This window comes from Chenopodium album, chromosome 4 (genome assembly GCF_948465745.1).
Source record: "Chenopodium album chromosome 4, dcCheAlbu1.1, whole genome shotgun sequence".
NCBI lineage: Eukaryota > Viridiplantae > Streptophyta > Magnoliopsida > Caryophyllales > Amaranthaceae > Chenopodium > Chenopodium album.
The window spans coordinates 22,878,018-22,905,615 of record NC_137837.1 but is presented as its reverse complement, the minus strand read 5'-3'; the positions used below and the strand labels follow the sequence as shown (position 1 = coordinate 22,905,615).

The window sequence follows — 27,598 nt, the reverse complement described above, 5'->3', positions numbered from 1 at the left end:
CATCATCATTTAAGTGAAACAACACTGATTGGACTATGCTAAGATTCCTCACTATTAACCGTCAGTGAGAAACACGACACACTACACTTTAATAGTAAGAGATAAAAACCGCCAAATCGCACAACTCAGTCTCACAAAAAACACTCCACTAGGGAATAACATAGAAACATAAGCAAACAACAACTCAACCACTGCAATACCATTATACCAAGATAACTAAAAACATGAAAAACAAACAATGCATAATTAAGAAACTAACCCTTCCGCACTAAAGAAGTTCTCACAAATAACCGTCTAGAACTAGAAAATCTCTTGTTATTCTCTTACAAGAGAGTGAGGCCCTATTCATTCTATATCTCGTATTTTAGCGTGGGTACATTCTAGTTAATTAAAATGAAGTGAAATATAACAAAGAGCTGAAATTGGCGAGAAACATCAGACTTGAGGTCGCCGGCGATCAGGCCGTCTCCTCTGAATCCACCTTCTGTGATCTCTTCTTCCTGAAATATCACAAATTCTAACTTGACCTCCAAAATGGCGGTAATTCTCTCAGATCTCTCTCCTCTTCAACAACTTCAATTGCATCACTTTCTCACTTTCTCTCTCTCTCTTCTTCCAGGATTCGTCCGGCATGACGCTGATGGATCTCATGACGTCGGACCCTAAGGCGGCGGCACCTCCACCTTCTTCGACTTCGTCTTCGTCGGCTACAACTGCGCCAATGCAAATGGCTCCATCTACGACGATGCCGCCGCCTTCGTCGCTCGGAAAACCGGTTACTGATCGCAAATCAAAGAAGAATACGTTTACATCTATACAGCACGATACACTTTCTGCTGCTAGAGCTGTTCGTGCTAATATCTTGCCCCAAAAGCAGAAGAAAAGGGTATTTTTTAACTAGGATTGTAATTTGATTTGTTGATAAATTTACGAAATTAGATGATTAATGAAGAAAAGGGTATTTTATTTTACTGTCTCACATTTGCTCCACTTTGATTTTTCTGAATTTTGCTTTAATTAGAATTAGAATTAGAATTGTAATTTGATTTGTTGATATAAATACGAATATAGATGATTAATTTGGGTGTAATGAGTAGTATTGATGGATTTGATTGTTGAGAAATTTTATTGTAGTGTAAGATTGTTGAGGTGAAATGGAAAGTTTGTTCCATTTTTCCGATTCTGAGGTGAAATTCAACAAGTTTCATTTTTCGCGATATTTTAGGCTATAAGGGAATGTCTAACTTGTCTTGCAATATGTTGATAGTGTTTGTTCTTGGATATTCATCACAATTATTATTGTTAAATAATAGTGACTTGTTGTTGTCTTTGTTGATTGCATTTTGCAGCCAGTTTCATATGCCCAACTTGCAAGGAGTATACATGAACTAGCAGCTACATCTGATCAAGTATGTACTTTGTTTTAGTGCATTACTTTGCACCCATATGTTTGGTGCTTGTGTTTCCCTTCCTATTCGCCTTTCTTAAGTATGTTCTATTCTGTTGTTTTGTTTGTGTTTTCTCTTGTAGAAAAATTCCCAGAAGCAGTTGGTGAATCATGTATTTCCAAAGCTTGCTGTGTATAACTCTGTTGATCCTTCATTGGCTCCGTCCCTTCTTATGGTAAGTTCTTTTTCCGATTTCGATATTTTGCACGAAACAAAAATTGCCACAAATTTTTTTTCGTTAAAGAGTTCTGTTGTATGTCTACAGGTGAATTTAGCTGCATCGTTATGTATGGCGACCTAGTTTTACTTTTCCTATTGAATGAGATTTGTTTTACTCTTAAAAAAATGAAATTTTGGGGAAATACGTAGGCATGGCTCTCTGAACAAAACTGTTTTTCAGGATATGGTCCTTCATGCCCCTTCTGTTTCTTTTCAAGTGCCCAATTTGACTTGTGCACTATTCACATACACCACTTTCAGCAATGTTGGTACTTTATACATAAGATTGAACATAGTCATTTGAGTATTTGTTGGAATCGTCTCAATGTATTTTATTATATATATTTATTTATAATAAAAGATGTTATTGCTCAAACTTCCACATTGGCATATGTGACGATCAAATTGAGGCACTTATTTGAACCAAAGGTAGTATGACTTTGTGCTTAGAATCTAGCTTCTCTTTGTAGTATCTATATCTTTTTTTTTGGTGTCCTTGGCACCAAGTCCTCTATTGTGTCCATTGTTGCTTTGCATGTGTGTTTGTCTGTGCTTGCCTGTGTGTTTCCCATATCATTTGGTTGACATTATTTGCACTACTTTAATTTAAGAGCGAGTAATAATGGATAATTTCCTATGCTTGGTGGTATATGTTTGCTTTTGTGATTGGTGAGTGATCAAATTTAATATTTTTATTTTGATATCGTTGTGTATAATCTACTGTATTCTTTTTTCTGGTTAAAACATAACCTTTTTCAAACTCAAGAAGTATTGCTGACAACATGACTATATGATCATATCCTAAAAAATTTGACTTCTGCGATTTCTGTTAGATTCTGTATATGGGCACGTTGCTGGTTAGCTAATAGTTACTGTTCTCTTTGCTATAAATTTTGCAGCTTCTTCAGCAGTGTGAAGATAGAAATGTTCTACGATACGTCTATTATTACTTGGCAAGAATATTATCAGATACTGGTTCACAAGGTCTAGGTACAGGTGGTGGCATACCAACTCCTAATTGGGATGCTTTAGCTGATATTGATGCTGTTGGTGGGGTTACTAGAGCAGATGTTGTTCCGAGAATAAGCCAGCAACTTACTACGGAGTCATTAAATGAAGATGTTGAGTGTGAGTGATCTTTTCTCCATTTGTCCTAAATAATCTTGTATTTGATAAGCTGTTTAGTTTCCAACTATTGGAGTAGTTGCAAGAATTTCTTTGTAGATTTTATATTTACTAAGCGCACGCGGTATACTAGTCTTTTGGAGAAGAATTGTTATCGATGTTCTTTATGCCCTATGCCCATTTGTGAAATATTTTATTAAAACTATTTGCATATAAACGATAAATGTGTTGGATGTTGTGTATTTGTGTACCGTTTTAAACTTTAGCTTAGCTACTTTGATTTTGTGATTAAACGGTAAAAAGATATTGAGTTCAGTGTAGAAATATAAATGTCTAAAAAATTCTAAATAGGTAAATTAAAATAATAAGAAATAGAGAGAGTAAAAGATGGATTTAAATATTGAAAAAACATAACTTTTTAAATCAATAGGGAATTCGAGAGACAATTATAAGACTTTTGAAATCAAATGGGGACAAATATGTACAAGAGCATTTTTAGGGATATAAATATCCATGCATTATTCATAAGAGTTTTCTTAAACTTTTTATAAGGTAGAGATGCTAAAATTACTTATATTCTTAGGCTACTTGGTTAGTCAAAAAACAGGTAAAAAAGTTTGTTCCTTGCCCTTTTATAAATTTTATAAGGACACGATATGAATATTGTAGAAAACTACTAACTGTAAATTTGTAATGCTACTCTGATGGCCTTATATCATATGAATGGAGGGTGTCTTTTGTAGAATAATATAACAGTGTTATATGTTTGAACAATGATTTGTATAATTTCTATGTTTGCCATTGCTTTTAGGAGTTTTTGATTTTGATATGGTTGATTCCTTGAGTTGATTTACATATAATATAGTTACAGACATGATGTCCTTAATATTTATTCTTTTCCTCTAATTGATTAGTAGTGCCTTTGTGAACAAACTAATATGCCAACTAGTAGACAAGCATCATTTATTGGGTTCTCATTTTAAAATTCTTTTTGATCCATCAAGCTTTTGAATTATGGCATTAAAACTTGGGTTGCAAGTCTACAACTTAAATTGGATGTTGATTGAAAGTTGCAGCAACTTGCTAAGAGGGTGTTTATTTCACAGAGTTCATGTATTAGGTATGGGTTTAAAATGATTGAAGAAGCTCAAACCTTGTGTAACTGTGTTTGTTTGAGAAAAATTCCAAATTTTAAACCCATACCTCAAATCCCCAAAGTGACGGGGTCTGAAACTCGAGGGGGAGATGATGCCAAACATTCAGGCATAAACCAAAATAGAAAAATGTTCAATTCCGAATGGAACCAAACACATCGTACCAAGAATCAAGTTTTAAACCTTATATATGATTCCAAATCCACACCATACGCCCTTAAGCTAGACAGGATTGTTGAACTTATGTGTTAATTTAGAAAAACATACTTCCTCCGTTTCTTTATACTTGCAACAGTTTGACTTTTATACTATTCATGTACTCCACTTTGTCTAGCTTCGATGATTTATAGGTAAGAAAAAATATAGTCTTGTGGGATCTTGTTAGATTCGTCTCGGTTTACACTATTTTAATATCGTACATTTATAATTTTTACATATTTCTAATTAAAGATATAAACAAATGAAATAATGCGTCGGGAAGCTTGAAAAGAGAAGTGTTGCAAGTATAAAGAAATGGAGGTTTTTTTTTTTTTTTTTTTTGGGGGGGGGGGGGGGAGGGGGGACTGAGAAGGGGTTGATGTAAAATTGTAGGGTCTATATTGTTGTCTTGTCCATATTCAAAATTTGGACACTTCTTGAACTTGCCCCAGTTTTCTTGCTATTAACATTTTCCAAGTCTGACTTTCTTATCTATGCTTTAGTTGTATCTGACTAAGAGCATCATAGTATATAATTAGTGGTCTCCAAACCAAATTTTGTTCCACTAAAGCAAGATCGTAATCTTGTTTTGTGATGAATTAACATTGGAAATTGATGTACTAAATTATATCCTCACTCGATTGATTTGTCTTGCCATCTGACCTTTGTATTTGTTGTTTGTTAAAGTTCATGCACGAAGACTACAAGCATTGAAGGCTCTTACATATGCTCCATCAAGCAACTCTGAAATTCTTATGAAAGTGTATGAAATTGTCTTTGGAATTCTTGACAAGGTTTGTCTCTGCTCTACTTCAGTCTTTAAAAAGTAGATCCAAGTGTAGCTTCCTTTCACGTATGACTAGATAAGCTATAGTCTGGAGTGAATTTGCAGATTTAAGTTTTGATATATCCATGGTTTTGATCCTTTTAAAAAGTGATGAACTGGCTGCTCAAAGTCTCGAGTTTAAAAAAATTATGATATGGGTATTGTTAATGAAAGCCAAATTGTGTGCAATAGAGTTTTACTAACCTATTTTATATCCCTTTAACTTTCCATTTATTAGGCGGTAGTAAGTGGTAGGTAGCTTTATATGTAATTTTATGAGGGAAGTCCCATGCCAATGTCCATGGTAACAAAACTTCCCTCCAAGCATGTGTTTTCTTCATAAACATCCATTATCTTTTAGGGAATCCCTAGATTCCTTGACTAATTAAAGGAGTAAAAGTTAACGGGGAAAGTTTAACTGAAGGAACTAATGAACTATTAAGAAGCTAATCTTCTTGTCCTTCAAGTTTGACAATATTTCTCAGGTAAGATATTTCTCCCTTCGATTTTACACAGCTACACCACTAGTAACAAAACCCAACACCTCACAAACCCCATCCTTGCAAACCAACCCCATCCTTGCAAACCAACCCACATACCATCGTAAATCTTGCCCCAACCTCGCAAAATATTACTCCATGGCAGTTGAATTTATTTTCCTACCATCAAAGACTTGAAGTTTGTCAACATTATTCATGTTGGCAACGAGCTCATTGGAAATTGAGATGAAGTGGTAGTGGAGGTAGGTTGGGAGGGAAGGAGGAAGTGAGGGATGGGAAGAGATTAATAGAGTTGGTATGGGAGGAATGATTACCCTAGGGGCCTTGGTAACTCTTACCCTCATTTTCAGGGAACAGCATTTAATCCTGCTCTAGGGTTCTAAAAACTTCTAGTTTATTACTCTTGATTTTTCCACCCCATTAACAAGTAATCCAGGTATGCCCTAAAAAAGATGATACGGGGAGGGTGGTTGGTTGGGGGGGGGGGGGGGAGGACAGCCATAACTATGGACTCTTGCACAAGTCTAACCTAACAACATTACAAAATAAATCTATTACCATCATAGACTACCGAATGGGGTGACAAGTTGGGGTAAGACAGCCCAATTTCATACTCGTATTAGTCATTACATGCAAACACACAAAGTCTATTAAAGAGTGCCCTTAATGATTTTGCCTCTTTCTTTTTTGCATCTCTGATTTGGAGTATCCTGAAATTTAATCTTTTCCTAGAATTTTATTGAGTTTGTTTCATCACCATGCAAACACAATTTTTTATGGTTTTTTTTAATGTTTATTTATGTATTAATTTTTAAAAAAATTTCCTGCACTTTTTTCTAATTGTCAGGTTGCAGATGGACCCAACAAACCAAAAAAGGGAATATTTGGGACAAAAGGTGGTGATAAGGAGGTACTGCTTATGAACTTATGTAGGCCACTCTTCAAGTTTTTTATGTAGTGATTTGCATAGTGGTCTTTTCATGCATATTAAAAATTGTAATTTTGAGTGAGTTGGAAAATTTTGTGACTGATGCATTGGAGTGGTGATGCAGTTGCAGTTATCTTAGCGGGATTAATAGGTTGTAGGATAGAGCAAGTCTTCCTTGTTTCATTTAGGTGCTATTTTGTGGGGGATATTTCCTGGTTTTTTTTTTTTATGATATGAAGAGTAAATGGCATGCTGGTTTCTTTTACTCAAGATACTCAGAGTCGTTGCCCTCAATTCTTGTAAATCAAAGCTGTATTTTGTTATTCGATGAAATTTTCTGGATCAAGAAAGTATTTTGCTATGTTAAAAGAAGGTTTTGCTTTGAATTTGAATTGTAGTTCATTGTCCGGAGTAATTTGCAATATGCTGCCCTGAGCGCATTGAGAAGACTTCCTTTAGACCCAGGAAATCCTGTGTTCCTGAATCGAGCTGCACAGGGGTAAGCTTTTATTTGATTATTGATTTTCACTTAACTAACTTAATTATCTAGTCTAAGTAATTCAGAATGTATCCCTGTTGTTCCATATTATCTAACTCTTATAGTGTTAAAAAAAGTACTAGGAAGTAAAGCTTGACTCTTTCCCTTGAACTAAATTGAATTGAAAGTCAATTAATTAAATTTCTTTGCTGTTGATTACAAAGGACAAATGACAATTGTGTTGATTACAAAAGTACAAACATTGGCAAAACCTTGTTTTGCTTTGAAACACATTATTAATCCACTAATCAGCGTTCTTGGCATCCACCAGTGAAAATTCCCTTTTGTCGGACGACACTGTCTTTTTCAGTGATCTCTCTTCCACTGAATGATTAATTATTGCTTGATTAGGAGAAAACATTTTAACTCAAGGCCTGTCCGGTTTCATTTTTATCTCATATTTTTACAAGTGCTAGTTGAATCAACGTTAGTGGAATCTAGTAAGGTAGTGAGCAGTTCTTCAGCTTAGAAATATGAGTGGCACCCCTACGAACATTAAAACATTGTTTGTCACTACCCGAAAAGCAAACGTTTGACCACCAACTTTTGATGAGAAAGCTAAATGCTTGAATAGATAAAAGTACAGGAAGTTAAGAGAAGGCTAGGTAATATGGTAACCGTCAATTTTTCCAAATCTATAGAGGAGCTTATTTTGATGATCGACAATTCGGGTTTCACTATATTTAGGTAGATAGATCTTGATTGTACTGATATTAGTGGTGGTTTCTTGGGCGTTTTCTATTTCTTGTATATTAGTCTTATTTGAGTTGCTTTACCTAGACTCTTTATCTTTTGAATCCTAATTCATCGATATTTATTTTGGAAGCTACGGTTTGTTTAAGGTTGTGAATAGGGGTGAGGTGAGGGTACCCTGCTAAAATTTCTAGAATCGGAACCTGTTGCACAGGTTCCTCAAAACGAGAACCGGAACCGGAACGTGTTGAATATGTTCCTGGAAAATGGGAATCGAAACCGGAACCTGCAAGTTCTAGTTCCGATTTAGGGTCATAAATTTACTACTTTTACAACTTGCAAATACAACCAAAAATAGTTGTTTTGCAAACTTAATTATTTATAATTATTAATTGAATTTTTATTTATTAAAAATTGGGCTTGAATTGATGTATGATATGGGCTTAAGTGTTACTTTTATTAGGTTACAAGGTACCCTAAAGGTTCCAGTTCCAAAAATTTGAGAACCTAAAGCGGAACCTGTTACAGGTTCTCCATTTGGTTCTCCATTTTACTACCCGGAATCAGAACCTATTGCATTCCTAACAGGTTCCGGTTTTGATAAAGGGTACCCTGGTTTTTTGCTCACCCCTAGTTGTGAATAGTGTGGACTATTGGTTTGGGTAGGAGCAATGCTAATTGGTATGCTTTTAAAACTGAGGGTGTAGTTTGCTAATCGCTACCATGTCAGATATTTATCTGCTTTGCTGGTCAGTGTGAAGTTTGCTACCACCAGGTGGCAAATATCTTTGAAGGAAGTTGTTTGCATTGCATGAGCCATGGGGACTAGGGAGTCCTACTTTGATTTGTTAAGAAGAAGTTACCGTGGGCTACTGTATTTATGGTTGTTCTGTGATGTAGTAGAATTGGAATCAAGTAATCAACAAATATATTTGTAGTGATTTGCTCTAATTTGGAGATTTAAGTTACTTAGGTTACTTTGTAAATTATGTTGGATAGTTATTCTCTTTTTCATGTGAAAGAGTAAAAAGTTTTGAATCTTGCAGGATTTTATTTGCTGATCCTGTTGCTGTGAGACACTCTTTGGAAATACTATCTGACCTAGCAGCTAAAGACCCTTATGCTGTTGCAATGACATTAGGTAAAGCATGCAGTTCTGTGACATATTCTGGTAAACTTGAATAAATGTGACCTTTAGATTGCTATGTGCCTGTTTATTTTTAGGATTTGCGTTCTTTCTTGTCAATTGTGGATACTGTTCTCACATTCATATTTAATATTCTTGCTTTAATTCAGAGTACACTGCCTACTGAGTATTTGTAATTTGTACGTGTGATCCTGATTCCTTTACTCAGGAGTGTAACTGTGTAAGCCAGGTGTCATGCTGTTTTAGATTGACGGACTCTAGCTGTTTTATGATCTCTGTCAAAGAAGATTGTGTTTAGGGGAAGGGAAGAAGATAGGATTTGTGTTCATGCTAATTGTGAGATTATATTAGTATGATTCTTTGAATATAGTTGCTTAATATGCTTTAGATTGTGTGGAAAATGTGGCCGTGATTTAAGTTTTTGTTAAGTCATTCTTTAAATGATTTCCTGCCTTGTGTCTGTTGCTGATGTGCACAATCAATGTCCTTGTACTTCAATTTCTTACAACAAACATCCACATTAGCACACTGGCTGACTGGCAGCTGCAATCTGCAGCCACTTGTATATATGATGAAGAAATATCCTTTGGACATGATCAACTTAAGTTTATATAATCTTAAGGTTGTAATATTTTTCTGGCATCTATCTTTAGTTCTTGCAATTAAGGGATTTGTTGGTTACAATGATCTTGCAAGTAAGTGCTGTCACCTTTTGTGGGCCTGAGCTATCTGAGTATCTGACACTTGAGATTATTTATTTTTTATTTTTTTTTAATGCAGGAAAGCAAATTGCATCTGGAGGTATGTTGGTAGTTTGTAAACATGGACTGTTTCGCAGCATTATTAGTATTTACTTAGTTTTTATTATTTTTTTAATATTTTCTACAAGTATTTCCTTTTTTGGCTAGTTTACTTAGTAGTTTATTTATTTATGGATTTTTTGTTTTTGTCAAAAACTACCTAATAAAAGGTAGAATGTTGTAAAATACTACCTTCAACCGGATTTCCACCGTTTACGCACCTCAAAACACCCCTGAAACCACTACTTTCATCCCAAAACCAACATAACCAACTAGAAACTACCTCCGCCGCATTGAAACCACCCTTCAATCCCAAAACCACCAACTCTTACCCCAAAAACCACCACCCGTAGCCTGAAATTACCCCCACCAACTCGGAATTTCCCCCAACCACCCCAAAAATAACATTATCACCTTGAATACCAATCCTCATGGTGGTATCAGGGGTGTTTTGAGGTGGCTCAACGCTGGAAAATTAGGTCAATGGTGAAAATCTGGCTAGAGGTAGTATTTTACAACGTTTTACCTTTTATTAGGTAGTTTCTTACAACAATTTAGTTTCTCATAAAATCTTGGTTTAATTAGGTTGTTTCTGACAAAAAATCCTTTATTTATATATGTTTGTGGTAGTAGCAATCTGGTAGCTATTGTCACTATTCTTGTTATACTTTTATGTGATCTTTACCATTAGGTATCATATTTAATGTAAAGAAACTAATATTGTGTGATGTGAAGTTGGCCTTATCCGATATCAATCATCAGTTTGATGAAATTATCTTATGCCAAATTAGATTATTGTAGAAGACACAGAAGGAAACCTTCTTGGAGATTGGCATAATATTAGAGTAGGATTAAGTGGATTATGGACTTTGCAGAATGAATAGTCATTCTGGCTTTCCATTTGCTGCTACAGTATAGGGGTTTTCTATGGTTACTATTTTAATGACACAAAGCATGGTTAACATGTTCTTAAATTGATGATCTTGAGAAGACCAGTGAATCTGGTCCTCTCAAGATCATTTGAACCAGGTGTTTAAAATGTTGATGATCTTTTTCCCGTTTTAAAATGTTATTTATGTTGCAAAACTAATAATATAAATGTTTATGAACCAGGTGCACTTCATGATGTTCTCCATTTGCATGATGTGCTTGCTAGAGTTGCCCTTGCAAAATTGTGCCATACAGTTTCAAGAGCACGGGCTCTAGATGGTAAGGGATTGCATATCCTGTTGCAGTAATATTTATAGTAATATGTGACTTGATGGTTTCCATGCTAATGGTTTATATGCAGAAAGGCCTGATATTAAAACTCAGTTTAATTCACTGCTCTATCAACTTCTCCTTGATCCAAGTGAAAGAGTTTGCTTTGAGGCTATCCTGTGTGTTTTGGGAAAATATGACAACTCTGAAAGGTCTGAATCAGTAAACACTTCTTTTCTTCTGTCCTTTGTATATCTTTCATGCCATTTGAAATTGCCTCCCCTGAATACTCTAGCTGAAAAAAGATTTCCCTATTCATGTTTTGCTTTATGCTCTGTAGGACTGAAGAACGAGCTGCTGGATGGTATCGTTTGACTAGAGAGATCTTGAAGCTGCCTGATGCACCATCTGTATTGTCAAAAGAATCTAAGAAAGATTCCAAGGATGAAGCTAAAGATGTGCTCCCTCCAAAGTCAGCCAAAGACAAATCGAAGAAAACAAGGCGTCCTCAGCCCCTTATTAAACTTGTCATGAGAAGGTAGGAATTTTCCCTTCTCCCAGTAATCCTTCTAACTCCGCAAATAAGTCAACTAGTTTTGTAAGAACTTTTAGTCCAGAATCATTATATTGACTGTCTTTTAAATATACTTGCTGATAAATTTTGCCTGTGGTCTGCCCATCTATTTGGATCATGTTTTCGTATTTTGCTTCAGGCTGGAGAGTGCTTTCCGTAGTTTCTCAAGGCCTGTATTGCATGCTGCTGCAAGGGTTGTACAGGAAATGGGAAAAAGCCGAGCTGCAGCTATCTCTGTTGGTTTACAGGATATTGATGAACGTGACTACGTTAATACATTTTCTGATACACAAGATGATCCTGATGTTAGTGACAGCTCCCATCCTGAAGGTAGATCTGTATTGCATTTTTTAATTCTGGACATCTTGTGGAGGTCATGTTTGCACATGCCTCGTGATTCCCTCATGCGTCTTCATTGAATTGCACTTTCAAGCCATCAAAAATGACACTCTTTATCAAAATTTCTTTTTATTTTTTTTATTTTATGTTGTCCTTAATATGTCGCTTATGCTGATGGGCAAAAGTCTTTTCATATCCCAATAAATAACCAGGTATTAGAAGAACAACTTCTGGTTCAAATGGAACTGGTGCAAGGGATACAATAGCAAGCTTATTAGCTTCATTAATGGAAATAGTGCGGACAACAGTAGCCTGTGAATGTGTTTATGTCCGTGCTATGGTAATCAAAGCATTGATCTGGATGCAAAGTCCTCATGAATCATTTGATGAATTAAAATCCATCATTGCATCAGAGTTGTCAGATCCTGCATGGCCAGCAGCACTGTTGAATGATGTTTTGCTGACTCTCCATGCTCGGTTCAAGGTTAGAAATCTTATGCTATACCGCCTTCAAGGAAATTTTACCATGTTAATACCGATTAGTATCACGTATGTTTGAGGTCTATTTCTTGTATTTTGCGACTTATTTGTTTCTGGCGGTTCAAACTATTTGTTTTGTTCATTTAGATGCAATAATGGACCTTAGTCACAGTTTAGTTATCTTATAACTTCAGTTATTGCAAGTGATTGTTCCATATTATCTGCTTCATGAAATGATATCTATTTGGTGGCGTTGGCCATGTGGTAATTCTGATGAACGAACTTATATGATATATTTCCAATATTATTTTGAGTAGATCGTGAAACATAAATAACCCTTTTTTTTTTTAATAATACGCTTTGCTCTGAAAATGAAACAAATTTAAAGACAGGATGTGAACATGGTTTCTCCCAATGTGCCACATGGCTAAGGAGCATGGTAAAAGGTCAAAAGTATAGTCAGCTTGCCAATAGTGGGTTGGAGAACCTTTTTTATTTTTTATATTTTATATTTTTATAAACGTATTTATATTTAATGAAATGGACATGCAAGTATAGTGGAAAGAATCTTTAGTTTGGAGCATGATTTTTATTGTGATACCAGGAGCAAAAATTCAAGCGTTGGGGTTGGTGGTTGTCATGTAAATTGTTTGTGAAAGGTTTGGTGCCAACATCTCTAGGCTGCCTTGGTTTTGGATGCAGATTTGAAATAATGTGATTAGTGCATAGTAGGATGCAGATAATAGAAGATACATTCTTTTTATATTCGCCAGTGCCCTATTATTGTAATAAATTTTGGTATTGAAGTGGACTGTACTTTGCTTCTGTAAAACAATAATTATGGTCATGATTCATAATACTGGTCGGAAGAAAACAGTAAGGTTCAATTTTTAGCTATTTGTGCTTCTGTATTCTGTCACACATGATCACGATTTTAATTTACTGCCCTGTAGTTGTAGCTGACATTATTAAACATTTTGCTTATTCTGGTACTTTTAATTCTCATGACTACAGGCAACTCCAGATATGGCTGTGACTCTACTAGAAATTGCTAGGATTTTCGCCACAAAGGTTCCTGGAAAGATTGATGCAGACGTGCTACAACTTTTATGGAAAGTAAGTTCAAGCATTCTTCCCAGCAATCAAGTTGCTTAATTAAAATACTGCACTTATTTGTTTTGACTCTTGAGTAATTCCCATGCAGTCATACAATCTCTTTCTAATTGATCTGCTATTGTATAGCTGAAAGAAATGCCATATTCTTATGCTTCTAGAGCCACCCCTAATTGGTAGCAATGGTTGAATCTAAGAGGTTGAGATTTTTTCTTAAATTTCTCCTATTCGAACTTATTAGCCCTGAAGTTTTATCAACAATGTTCAAACTTATTTTAACATATTAGCCTAATCCTAAATTTAAAATATGAACTTATTAGTCCTAAAACTTAATTTTGACAAAGGTAGCAATTATTTGCCTATAACCAGACCTACTGCCTTTTAATTAATTCATATGCATTTATGTCTTTAAATAAGTGAAATAAGATGATAACACAACACATGAAGTGGATTCTCTCAATTGCTAATTCATTCTTTTATTCAATATAGAGAACTGTACTAAGACTTCTAATGTCAACAATTCCACATATACCAGGGCTTCAATACAAGTTTCCTGGAAGCTTGCACCTTAATTATGACTTGCCAAATTCGGACCCCTACAAGGGAATAGTGTCATTTTATTTTGGTCTGAGTGAGATCCACTTGGTTTCTCTAGATATTATGTGATTTTTTTTTGTCTTTGATGTTCGATGTTTAAAATTTAAGTAGCTGAAATGGAAAAATAGTGGAGCTAATATTCCTATATATTTGCAGACTTGCCTTGTGGGGGCTGGTCCAGATGGCAAACACACTGCTTTAGAAGCAGTGACCATCGTCCTCGATTTACCTCCTCCACAGCCAGGTTCAATGGCTGGCATCACTTCTGTGGACAGAGTATCAGCTTCTGATCCAAAGTCAGCTTTGGCTTTACAAAGATTAGTCCAAGCAGCGGTGAATATTATATTTTTAAGTTTCTAGTGAATTTTCTTTCCTTAATTTTGAAAATTCATGAATTATAATTCCGTTTTTTCCCCTAAGGGCATCATCACTCTCCTTAATCGGCCATTTTTTAAATGCATCACTTCCTTTTTAAGACATCTTCTCTTATATATTATTGTACCTCTCTCCGCACATGGTTCCCACCTCTACTGTTTTTTATTATTTCTCTTCTATCACATCCTTTAATCAACTATTACCCTACTCTCTTTTCTATAATTATTATTTTTGATTCCCAACAATACCTACATACATAATATTTTACTCCATTCAACTCACTTCCCTAAAACTACGTGTCGGTCAAACCGATGCACTTGAAAAAAATGGAGGAAGTATTTTATTAGATTGTTGTATGTTTTCTGAACTTTAGCTGCACAGGTATGGTTTCTTGGCGAAAATGCAAACTATGCCGCATCTGAATATGCTTGGGAATCAGCAACACCCCCAGGTACTGCATTAATGATGTTGGATGCTGATAAAATGGTTGCAGCAGCAAGTTCTCGTAACCCCACACTCGCTACTGCTTTGACTCGACTTCAAAGGTGTGCCTTTAATGGCAGTTGGGAGGTACTACCTTTGTTCCTTAATGTTCTTTAAGCTTTCCACACATGCTTGTTTCTTTTAATTCTTAACACTTTTGTTTTATTCCATTTTTGGTTATGAATTATTTTACACACTTGTTCTGTTACCCTACACTAAAACCTACTTTTGTCCGCGTGTTAGCCTACTTAAACACTCTCTCTTCTTTTCTTAATCTGTGTGCAAATAGTGTCCTTAATTATATATTGCAATGAGGTGATATTTTCAACTTTAAATCTCTTTATAGTTTATGATAGAATAAGTTCTTGAATATAAAATATTGTGTGCAAGATGGTTCTTTTTCATATCAGTTGTCTTAAGAACTAGTTTTCATACTTTGCGCAGCTGTGCTTTTAGATCATATAAAATTTTCCACATAGGATCCCTAGTTAACATGATAGTGAATTATAAAAAATTTATTTTATAAACTTTTTTCATTTTATTTTTTCTTGTTGGAAAATTTGTTACAAAGGGCCTTTTATATCAGTCATTTTGTGATAAGTGACCTATATATATATATATATATATATATATATATATATATATATATATATATATATATATATATATATATATATATATATATAATGGCATTCTGGACCTTAAAACAATTTTTTTTTTGTTGATTGGGACCTTAGACCGGATTCAGGCCATTGACTACTACATTCCAGCATTGACTGTTACGTGCAATGCATGTGCCTTCTTCAAAAGCCTTGGTTTTATTTTTATTTTTTTAATTTTTTTTTTCCTAACCTCCATTTCCACCATCCCACCATTATTCAACCACCTTCCCATACCATTTTACTTAACATCATACATAAAATCAATTTTGGGTTTGCAAACTAAATATAATTCGAACTACTAGTATAGAGAAATTAGAAGGGGGAAGCAGGGGTGAAATTTGCCCCTAAGTAACAGTTCTAGGGTTTATAAATTAGATTGAACAAATTCATAATTGCTTTTCCCTCCTCGCGATCTCTCTTCCTTTTGGTCTGTTGTGTCCTACTAGGGCTAGGGGTGTTAATGAGCCAAACTGAGAGCTTAAAACCCCTAGATGTGGGCTCAGCTTGTGCACTAAGTGTTTTAACTTGTCTCAAATTTACCTGTTGTCACCAAATTTTCCCTATTTCAGTTTCCTAAACTAATACTTAACTTTATAATACTCCCTGGAGAAAATCTACCATGGAGTCAGTGTTTTGATAATTTATGTCCACCAATGATGGCGGCCTTCATAACAGACACCGTATCTTCTTTCTCGTTAAATCTCCTTCAACAATCAATCGTTTATCTTTCTCACTCACATAAATCTCTTCCTCTATTTCTGTCTTTTCCATAACTGAACGTCTTTCCAAAATAACTTAAATTAAATCAAGCATGTGTTAACTATCCAAGTAACAATCTGAGGTAATTCAAGAGCTAAAAATTCAGAAAAATGGACCGCATCATGAAATTAATATGATAATCAAGACCAGAATTTTTTTGAAGTTTATTCCCAATTCACCCTGAGTCCCTAACTGCAAATTGCAAATTCAAAATTGTGCTAAAGTGGTGTTGGTTCTGGTGGAAGGGTTATTTGGACACAACTGAGCACTGGAGCCAGCTGGAGGTGTACTCAACCAGAAATAATTGTGGGGTGGGAAGACTGGGAACTAATTGTTATGTGATCAATGAGGATGTTGTTAGTGTGAGGGTGGTAGGCTGGATTGGTGGGGTGATGCTTGAAAGTAGGATGATTGTATGTAGGAACATGTTCTGAAAATGAAGTAAAGCTTGATCCATCCAACTGTTTGGCATGGGTGCCTTACACCATAGATTAATCTTTCATGCTTAACTGTCCAGAACCAATTAAAAATTGTTAAGTGATGTTGCTGAAATGTTTCTTCATATGTTACACTGACCTGCATTGAAGTTATCTAGAGCCAATCGCAGCCTGAGGTAGGCCAGATTTGTTCTTCATATATTCTCAATTCACCCTTGTACCCTTTGAGGAGATTAGGCAAGAAAAGGAGTAAAACTATGGGGGAAATATTTGTTGTAATGCAGTCTTATGACATTGATGTCTTATATAGTGTTGTGGTTAGAATCTTCTATATCTCATATGCAAATCAGGTTGATATTAACCCCTTTATCTGGAATTTTTATTAGATCCGTATAGTTGCTGTGCAAGCTTTGACGACAATGGCTATCAGATCCGGTGAGCCATACAGGATTCAGATCTATGAGTTCTTGAATGCTTTAGCTCACGGTGGAGTACAGGCGAAGTTTTCTGATCTACATGTTAGTAATGGTGAAGATCAAGGGGCAAGTGGCACGGGACTTGGATCTCTTTTGAGTCCAATGATACAAGTGCTTGATGAAATGTATAAAGCACAAGATGATCTAATCAGGTAAGAAATCAATTCTCTTTTTTGTATGTACTTTTTGATTTTCAATTTTTTCTGTTGATCCTCAAAGAGCCTATTCTACTATTAACACAGGGACATAAGGACCCATGACAATGCAAATAAGGAATGGACTGATGAAGAACTGAAAAAATTATATGAGACCCATGAGAGATTGTTGGATTTTGTTTCACTATTTTGTTATGTTCCTAGAGCAAAGTATCTCCCACTGGGACCAACAAGGTAAGTTCTTCTCTTCTTGACATAATTAGCATTTCAATCTGTCTAACTAGTAGAAGCTACTTTTTTGTGCAAGTAGAAATTTAAAAACTTTCGAGAAAGAAAGATAATTCAGCCTTTGACCATTCTCATTTCCATATTCTATTATCATTGTGATTGACTTGATCTGTGGGGTTTGTTCTTTTTATAATACCTCCATTTTACAATAGATGCACTGTTTTGACTTTTCTACTTTCCATACACTACCTTGACCATTAATTTTTGTATACATTAACTAATAAAAAATTTAAAAATTTATATTTGAAACTATACATTGAGACCAATCCAACATTATTTTACATATAACGTTATAAATGTTTATGTTTGATATCTATGTAAAAAGTGTACTCAAATTTAGCAAATGAATAGTACAAAAAGTCAAAATTTTGCATATACATGTTTCAAAATTGCAGTTTACGCCCGGGGGGGAGGGGTGTTAGTGAAGTTGGTAGAAGACATATGAGGCAGGACTGCTACTGACTGTATTGGCTTTTTATTTTATTTATGCTGACAGTTATACATTGCTTCCTTTTGAAATTACATTGCAGTTCAAAGCTTATTGAGATCTACCGCAACAAGCATAATATTAGTGTGTCGACTGGTATAAGTGGATTCAGCAGTTTGAATGATCCTGCTGTTGCAACTGGGATTTCTGACCTTATGTATGAAACCAAAGCAACGCCTACTGAATCTGATGGGCTTGATGATGACCTTGTCAATGCATGGGCAGCAAACCTTGGTGACGATGGCTTGCTGGGAAAGAATGCGCCTGCAATGAACAGAGTAAGATAAATTATTGTATTTGTCTTTCATGCTGTACGGTCTAGGTATGATGAGCTTGATGAGACAAATATGCTGCAAGCACATTAGGTAGCCATGATGTTCCACAACTAGCTTGCTTCTTATAACCACTCCTCTATTTTTTACCAATTCTCTTTCAATGTGGGACTTCTTATATTATGCCAATGAGCTAGCTTGTTTCATTTATAACCTTCTCTCCTACTTACTCCCATTCTTCTTTCAATATGAGATTTTTGTTATTAAGCTTATACTCTTATAGTCCACAATAATATATGTCATACACTAATTCAAACAGGTCAAGATTCATTACTATATACAAAAACACTGCATTTTCCGATTACAAACATCATCCTGACAAAGTCACAGCCTACACATTCTGGTCAGAAATTATGTCTAGCCACTTGTTAATTTCTAGCTTTTTGGGTTAGTAAGCCCAATAAATTTCAAGACTGGGCCGTTATACTCACTTCCTATAGCACATATATACAGCATCTACTTATATATTTGTTTATAATATCAATTAATAATATAAAATGTTAATGTTTTATTACTTTGATAATTATTTATTTTATACCTAAAAATGCTCGAGCATAGTGAACCATAACTAGACTTATTAATGTTATAGAAAATTCCGATGACGGATTAACTAAAATACAGTTTATCCATTGACCAAATCATCTGAAAAGCTAAACAATGTATCAAATGCAGTCATTTACATTCACCATAATTATATCCGACTTTCATTGCCCAAAATAGGCTAGATGTAAGTATCAGATAAACCCCAAATTATACTGATAATTATAGTAGGTCCAAGGAAAATAGACTTGAAATACTGTCCACAAAGATAATATACATTGTCCAAATAGAAGTATCACAGCCTTTGAGCTTTGAAATTTATGTTATTATTTAGCTTTATATTAATATTCAAACTTATAATAGGCAACCACTTAATTCTCTCGGATACTATCAAGTTGTCAGATCACCTCCCAGTGATATGCTATATGTTTGTTAGATTATGACATTAAGGTTTGTGGTGAGAAGTAGCCAAGTTGTTGGCATTTTCATAAATGATGAGCTGTCTCTGTATGAGTTGAAAATTTTTAGTTTCTTATTAAGTCAACTCAATATTATGCTTTGTAACACCTTATGTCCTATATTGAGAGTTGAGGGGATTAAACATAGGTAATAAATAGAATGTGTCCAGAGCTTCCCTCTGGGTCTAATGAACTTATTTTGAAATGTAAGTTTTATAGGTAATAATCCATAGTGGATGTTCGCATATGATTTAATGAAACTAGAATATAACATTTGGTGGGTTTTTAAGTCCTTGACATAGTGCCTCTTATATTAATACCATGCTACTGCAATGCTAAGCTGCCTTTGTTTTGGTTACCATTTTAAATAGTTTTTCTATTGCCAAAATCAAGTACGCTTAATTCTATGCTCTGATTTTGTCATCTGACGCCATGTCCTTAATGTTGCATGCTTTATGGTGTTAGGTTAATGAGTTTCTGGCTGGGATGGGAACCGATGCTCCAGATGTTGAGGAGGAGAACGTCATTGCTCGACCTTCTGTTGGTTATGATGACATGTGGGCAAAGACACTTCTGGAGACCACAGAACTTGAGGTATGCATCTGAGCATTCTCTAGATTCTATTGTTAGTATTATTTTCTCTTATCTAGAAAGTCCTCCAAACTTCCCTTTTCATTTCCTTTGCCACAAATTTTACATCTTGTTTGTATGTACGATTTTGCAGGAAGAAGATGCGCGGTCATATGGATCATCATCTCCAGATTCAGCAGGATCAGTTGGGACCTCCATATCATCACATTTTGGTGGAATGAATTATCCTTCACTTTTTAGTTCAAAACCATCGTATGGGGGCTCACAGTCATCGGTATGTAATTGATGTCGATACTAAATTTTGGTCTTTTCTAAATATCTTCCCTTTGTCTCTTTCTTCATGGCTATTTTTTCCTTCTCTCTTTTTTAATTGCTGAAAAAGTCTAAGTTACAATATAATACCAGCATTTCCTCCTTTGTTGACTTTTATTCCCCCTTTTTTCAACATTGAGGATTACTTAAAAGATATATTTGAGAGAGTAAGTGATTTCCACCTAGGTATTTTAGAGTACGGCTAGTCTCGTCACATCTTTGTTATGTTTCCTTCTTTACGAGGTCTTCTTCTGTGGCCTACTGTAGAAATCAAAAATTTAATGTGGCTCCTTTTTTTCTTCTGTAACTTTTCCCTTCAACCATCAAATGCATTGCAATCACCATAAAACATACCTTTTTAGCCTTATCAAGCCTCTCTGAATCTGACCAAATTTATAAGGCTTGATGCTTTTGGTAGAGCTCTGTTTCCCTGATTGCACTGTGCACTCATACTTTGCAAAACATAAATGCATTTAACCAAGGGATCCTCATCGGATACTTCCTTCGACCTTTGAAAATCCATTACCTCACTGCCTCTTTGCTAGCCATAAGATTGGCTTTTACCATTTCTGTGCAGAGACTACCTTATCTAAGCACACATCTCCCACATCCTTAGAACATTTATCTTGATCCCCTTCTTTAAGAACTCTCATTGTCATTAGAGACATAGAAAATAGGTTGTTAACCTGATTTTTTTTTTCCAATGAAATCACTTCTCCAAGTTCAATGAGACATATTTTATGTTCAATGAGGTTTCCATATTAAATGTAAAACTCTTCTCCTATGCCCCCCTCCCTAGCCTCATTACGGGATATCCTTCTAATTTTAGGGATTCTGACTTGTGAGAGGGTTGCTCTAAAGCAAGTGTTTCAACCATTGTACAAAAAAAATTAACTGTAGCCGTGGAAGGATGGCAATAGACCAGAGGTTGTCTCTGTTAGGTGAGTGAAAGCTGTAATATCCTTGACTCGTCCACATGAGCTGATGCATGATTTTCAGATTTTGGCTTTTCGAAGTTAAATACTTACTCTGTATATTATGTCTTCGTTACTTGGAGATGTAACCCCTCTATCTTCACGCTAGCCTATGCAGAACTTCAGCCATCAAATTCCTTATGACCAATAAATACAAGTATAAAAAAGTTCATATTTCTAAAGCGTAATTGTGATGAAACTAGCAAGATCCCACATGACTATGTTTTCTCTAAATTGTAAATCTCCAAAAGAAGTCAAAGAATGTAAATAGTGTAATTTGCAAGACGTTGCATCTATAAATAAATGGTGGAAGTATTTAGTGTTTTTTTTTTTAGATTAAATTGAATCTGATGGTATCCCATATCATCTATAAAGAGACTGAGGTAGGCTAAGTTTGTAGAGATTGAGTGGGGTTTGTTTCTTACTTTGGCCTTTAATATGTGTCTGAACTCAGGTAGTATCATCCTAACATGGGTACAGCTAGATAGGTGACGAATTTGATTATCATGGCTTCAAACCTGATATTCTAGCTATACTAAACAAACTCAACCCAACAAAATAACATAGACGGCTCAAGGCGTACCAAGGAGATTGGGATTTCTTATTGAAGTGAAGCGCACTGAATAAAAAAAGGGGAAAAAATCTGGGGGAAAAAAAAAAGTTGTGTCTCTCCGTGATTGTCTTACCTAGACCAGAAAAGGCGCATGGTCCATGTCGTCTTGCGCCTAGCACACCTTTTTATATGCTGGACCAACTGATCTGTTTTACAACTTTACTTCATACCATCTTTCCTTGTGAGCAATTATCCGGAATAACAAACTCTTTAACTTGTAGGAGAAGGCGTCTAACAAGTATCCCATGGGGGGTAGCTCATCTCTCTATGAGGGCTATGGTTCTCCGGTATGTGCTTACTAAACCTTTTTTCCCCCTTGTGTTCTCTGTTGTGTTTAATTTGCTATTAGCTATGCATTACTGATTCCTCTATCATCTTCAGATTAAAGAAGAACCACCATCATATGAATCACATGCCTTTGAGAGAGATGATGCATTTGTTAATCCATTAGCTGGCTCTGCATCTCGTAGTTTTGGATCCCAGGATGAAGAACGAGTTTCTTCTGGAAATCCTCAGCCTGGAACTGCTCTGTATGACTTTACTGCTGGTGGGGATGACGAGGTAAATCCACTTGTGCAACCTGTTCAGATTTTGGATTCTTATCGTTTGGTGAATTAGAGTGATTAAGTTTTGTTTGAATTTTTTTCTTTTGTCATTTTATGCAGCCAAAGCATAAATCCTATTGTTTTTTTAACAGCTAGTTATTGATCATTCCCCAATTTCATGCAGTTAAATCTAACAGCAGGCGAAGAGGTTGAAATTGAGGATGAAGTGGATGGCTGGTTTTTTGTAAGTGTAGATTTCTTTTTTCCCTGCTTAAGAACTTTTATCATGCAAAGAAACCCTAGCTTTTGATATGCTTGTGTTGACTCTGGTTTTAGATGAAATACAGGGTGAGTATGTTTTCGATTTCGCATATGGTGCTGTTCTAATGTAGGGTTGTTATATGGGCAAACACCACTACAGCTTTTGGAGTTTTTAGGGTGTAGTCACTATTTACAAAATGTGTTTTTTTAGGAGTTGAGGTGTCAAAAAGCTGTTTGGTTAGGTTCTCATGATTTGAAATTGTGCATTAATAGCACTCTTCTGCTTTACCTGACTTGATGCCATTGCACACATTTCCTACATACACATATTGTCCTTACTGACTATTACTTCTGAACTTGCAGGTAAGGAAGAAACGCCCTGGTAGAGATGGGAAGGTGGCTGGGCTAGTACCAGTACTTTATGTTAATCAGTCTTGATGATCTTTCCTGTATTTGTGTGGATAAATCAATTGCCATCTCATGATGTATTTCAGAAAATACATAATTATCCCCTTGTGGTATATGTAAAGAAACTAGTAACTGTATCTGCGGCTTAAAGAGAGTTCACTGGAGGAAAAGGTTTTTCTTTTATTAATAGTTAATGCAGATTGTTGTTGCTGACTGATGAGTCCTGCTGACTAAAATGTGTCCACCCGATACTAGATTTGTATCTGCTGATCTGGTCTGCGCCGATAAGCTTAGTACATGTTATCTGTATAGCTCATTAGGTGAGCTGCATTATTTGAAGCCCTGGTGTTGTTTGTAGTCAGATTTGTCTTATGGAAACTCATGTTGTGATCGAGTTCCAAATCATATACTGAAAGACATTGTAGGTAGAACATATGTATAGTTATCTTGATTGTGTAGACTGCAGTCCTTACAGTGTGATGCAGTTTTGTAGAGTTGACATTTCAAGACCTAGGTATGTAAAACCCATTCTTTTTTGTAGCATATGATATGCAACTGACGTCAACTGACTTTATTATGATACCCATTTTTTGTAGCATGTTTCTCGTTTGGTTAGCCTGATATTTTCCTACTTCAACATGTGTCGATTCTATTTAGTATACTATGTGTGTGTGTTTTTTTTTTTTTTTTTTTTTTTTTTTTTTTTTTTTTTTTTTTTTTTTTTTTTGTGAGAAAGAGTTCATTGATCGAAGGCATAAATTTCGACCTATAACTAGGCCATCTTCATTATCCTTGTTGTCTAGATAATTTTCGTATATGGGATCTTCGTTAGTCCCATTATTTTGGCATTACTTCTGGACTTCCTGCTGCATAAGATATACCTTTAAAGGGATTGAAGTTACCCTAAAATAAGAGGCGGCCCAGGTTAATAACCGTGCTAAACTTGAGTCGTTTATAACAGGGCATTTCCGTCCATTCAGCTTCAAAAGTAAGGGTTAAAATGTCCAATGCAAAATTGATACTTAACTGCTGTTATGTTTGCCGTTACCTTGCTTTGCTTAACCATGGTTACTTGCTGTCACACCTACCCAAACACATCAGACTTTAACGACACGTGTCTTCTTCTTCAACTTTCCATTGAATTTCTCTCTCCTCCCTCACAAGTACCCACCATTGCACCATGAAACACGAGCAACTTTAACAAGAAGGAGGCAAACTTTAAAGCAAGCACCACAACCAACACCTCCTTTGAAAAAGGAAGGAAGGACAGAAGCAAGTAGTTCGTCATTGAAATTCCAAGCTAAAGGTCCATAACCACAACTAACATACACCGACCTTAACCCATCTTTTCCGGCGGCCATTTCACGGCTTCGCCGCTATATTTAACTTAAACCCTAAGAATACGGGAGAAATTAAGGGTATGGTTAACCCTAAAGGATAGGCGTTTTTTGTTTTCTTGTGCTTTCCCTCCTCCATTGAAGTTGCTAGATTGAGAAATTGAAATTCTATAATCAACGAGTAATGCTAAATTATGAAACTGAAATTCGATAATTAACTGAGTAGTTGACAAGATTCGACGGTGGAGAGGAAACTCAAAGGCCTTCAATGGGGTACTATGGCGGGGAGAGAGAAAACTCAAGGTTGCTTCAATGGAGTACTATGGCAGTTGCAAAGAGAGAGAAAAAGTGATTTTTATAGGTAGTAAAAGCTTAACTCAAGTATAATTACCGTGGTTGGGAGTGAGAGTTACCGTAGTTGGGGGTGAGAGTTACCCCTTATTTGCATTAACAGACGCTGGTATGTTGCTGTTAGATTGTTTGTTTGTGCACATGGCAAATGTCACATGCTTTAGTATTGTTTATTATTGTTTATTGGCTACGCACAGATTCTAATGTAATTTAATTACAAAAATGCCATGTGCTAAACTTGGTTAATTTAGCACAGTTATAAACTTGTATTTTCTCCTAAAATAGTTACAGTTACTCTTAAATGGGTCGATTTACAGTAAAATTAAGGAAATTATGCCAACAATTACCATTTAAATGATCACTTTGAGAACAATTATCATTTATTTTTTTTTAATTTTTTTTTTTAAAAAAAACTACCATAAAAACACAACAAGTTTGAGTAACACTCTCACATTCATCGTTTCCAGAAGAATCTCTATTTTGAGGACATATTTTATAAAACTTCCCTCTAAAAAACTCAAATTAAATCACAATATTGCTCTACATTAACCTTAAATTGGATAATGCAGTTCAATTGCCCCATATCTCCCAATTATGTAAAGCCCTTAATTCAATTTTTTGACCATAAATACTACTTTCAAAATTTAATTGAGAAATTAAATAAACTATAATGTAAAATTAAAGATAATTGATCTTGTGTTTGATTATCGAAATATCTTGTTTTTATACCATAATTGATTGAAATTCTATAAACTAGGCTCTCTCAATCGGAAATATTTGCCGGTAAATTAAACATGGTAGTAATACTCAAAGTTTTTGTGACTTTGTGGTACTTTTTTAAGAAGAAAAATTTTAATGGTAGTTGTTCTCAAAAGTAGCCATTTTAGTTGTTAGCAAATTTTCCTAAAATTAATGTAAACCCACCTTATACAAGACTAATAACACAAAAAGGCGGACTTTCATTAAATTAAGGCAACCTCACTCCTATCCCCCAAAACCACTCGCAGCCCCACCCCCTTCTCTTGAAACCACCTGCAAGCCACCATTTTCAATTCACCCCTACCTTCTCCTGAAACCACCGCAACTCCAAACCCCCCCCCTCGAAAACACCGGAGCCCCATGCCCAGTCCCTCGAAACCACCACACCCGTTCGTTTTCAAGATGCGAGTGCCTAAACCACCACATCTTCGGTTTTTAGGTAGGTTATGGCTTTCGGGTGGATGGGGTTGGGTTCTTGGTGGGGCTAAGGGAGGGGCTGAATTCTGGTGGGGGGGGGGAGGGAGAAAGTGATTTCGGATGAGGGGCTGGGCAATGGCGGCGTTGGCGATGGGGCTGGGTGGTATAACGGGTTTTAATTTACTTTTGGCAAAATTGGCCACAACAACACAAACTTTTAACAAGTTGCAATAACACAAAGGTGAAACATGGAGTACAAAAATGTACTACCCCGTCTCAACGTTATTTCTGCTAATGTTATATAACACAAATCTTTAATCCTAAGGTTAAGCATGAACTTTTGACTAATAGCTACAATAACACAAACTTATTCATTTGGTGCAAAAAAATATCATAGATGAAGCTTGATACCAAAAATTTAGCCGAAGACGCGGTATTTTTTTTTTATTATTGCACCATACATGTTAGGCACACATTTTTTGGTAGTGGGAAAAATGAAGAGAGAGAAGGGTAAAATTACAAATCCATGTGATGTAAACATAAAGTAAAGAATCAACCCTTAAAAGTAAGGGTATATTGGATATTTGTTGTGTGAACACACGTATTTTGTTTCTTTAAATGAAAATGGTGCAATATTTGTGAAATTTCTTTGAAAGGCAAGTGGTGCAATAATAAAAGAACGGATGAAGTATATATATATTTTAGACAAATCACGTATTGACATGTATCTAGGTAACTGGGGTTCATTCTGTGTACTCCGACGTTATAAAACACAAATCTTTGATCCTAAGGTTAAGCATGAACTTTTGACTAATAGGTACAATAACACAAACTTATTCAGTAGGTGCAAAAAGTATCATAGATGAAGCTTGATACCAAAGATTTAGCCGAAGACAGGGTAATTTTTTTTATATATATTTTAGACAAATCACGTATTGACATGTATCTAGGTAACTGGGTATAATGGGTCATTGACTTGTTGATCGGTTATGACTTGATAGAAGAAAACACCTCCTTACTAGAGAATATTAAAAAATAATTGATAACTAGATAAAGCACGTGCAATACACGATTTGTTTGAATTTTTTAAAATAATTTTTTTTTTTTTAATTTATGTGCTAAAATTGGTTGTATACTACCTCCGTTAAATGTTTTCTACAACATTGGAGGAGTTTGTGGTTCACGATGCAAAATTTAAGGGGCAAAGATTAGAGAAAGTTAAGGGGAATGATTAAATTTTTAAGGAGAGAGAATGTAGGACCCCCCCCCCCCCCCCACTTGCATTTTAGTGGGAAAATCTGTCAAGTAAGGAGGGAATTCCATTTCCCTCTAAATTTATCACCAAATATTTAAAAAGTTTGAAATTTTGGAAGTTTAAAGCTTCCCACCTGTGTAATAATATATATATAAAAAATAAAAATAAAAAATAAAAATAAAAAAAAAGCCATCTTTTTTCTCACTTGTTTGCAACAAGTGACTTCCTTCATTTACGAGGCTTATAAATACAACCTCTTTTTACTACAAGGATTCAATGTTTAATTCAAAAGTACAAGCCATGAAAACATTCAAATGTTAACAAAGTTTTCCAAAAGTTAGCACTAACCCCACATAATTACCCCATCAGTACCCAAAAAATTAGCCTAACTACAATTAGTGCTGCACAAAAACAGACGCTTCATTGGCTTGAGACCTCCATCAT

General features: G+C 35.3%; 1 protein-coding gene across 2 annotated transcripts; it reads left to right on the top strand.

Moving 5' to 3' along the window:
- The first annotated feature begins 338 nt into the window (after nucleotides 1-338).
- LOC145629040 (uncharacterized) lies at nucleotides 339-23,615 on the top strand. Of its 2 annotated transcripts, XM_081681514.1 has the most exons (27): nucleotides 339-540; nucleotides 620-886; nucleotides 1,350-1,409; nucleotides 1,531-1,623; nucleotides 2,567-2,795; nucleotides 4,832-4,938; nucleotides 6,318-6,380; nucleotides 6,797-6,897; nucleotides 8,676-8,770; nucleotides 9,557-9,577; nucleotides 10,690-10,785; nucleotides 10,868-10,988; nucleotides 11,117-11,314; nucleotides 11,490-11,680; nucleotides 11,902-12,173; nucleotides 13,184-13,285; nucleotides 14,036-14,212; nucleotides 14,636-14,824; nucleotides 16,982-17,223; nucleotides 17,314-17,460; nucleotides 18,045-18,279; nucleotides 19,797-19,925; nucleotides 20,056-20,196; nucleotides 22,043-22,108; nucleotides 22,203-22,382; nucleotides 22,551-22,610; nucleotides 22,991-23,615. In XM_081681514.1, exons 1-27 carry the CDS (start codon nucleotides 535-537, stop codon nucleotides 23,063-23,065), a joined length of 3,663 nt encoding a protein of 1,220 aa, XP_081537640.1. In that variant the 5' UTR covers nucleotides 339-534; the 3' UTR covers nucleotides 23,066-23,615. The 2 variants fall into 2 exon arrangements, with proteins under 2 accessions (XP_081537640.1, XP_081537641.1); XM_081681515.1 differs by lacking the exon at nucleotides 9,557-9,577.
- Nucleotides 23,616-27,598: the final 3,983 nt, after the last annotated feature.

What these genes read in the sequence shown, in the direction of transcription:
- LOC145629040 (XM_081681514.1), top strand. An exon ending in TAGCAGCTACATCTGATCAA is followed by an intron (nt 1,410 to 1,530) that starts GTATGTACTTTG and finishes TTTCTCTTGTAG; the next exon opens with AAAAATTCCCAGAAGCAGTT. An exon ending in ATTAAATGAAGATGTTGAGT is followed by an intron (nt 2,796 to 4,831) that starts GTGAGTGATCTT and finishes TGTTTGTTAAAG; the next exon opens with TTCATGCACGAAGACTACAA.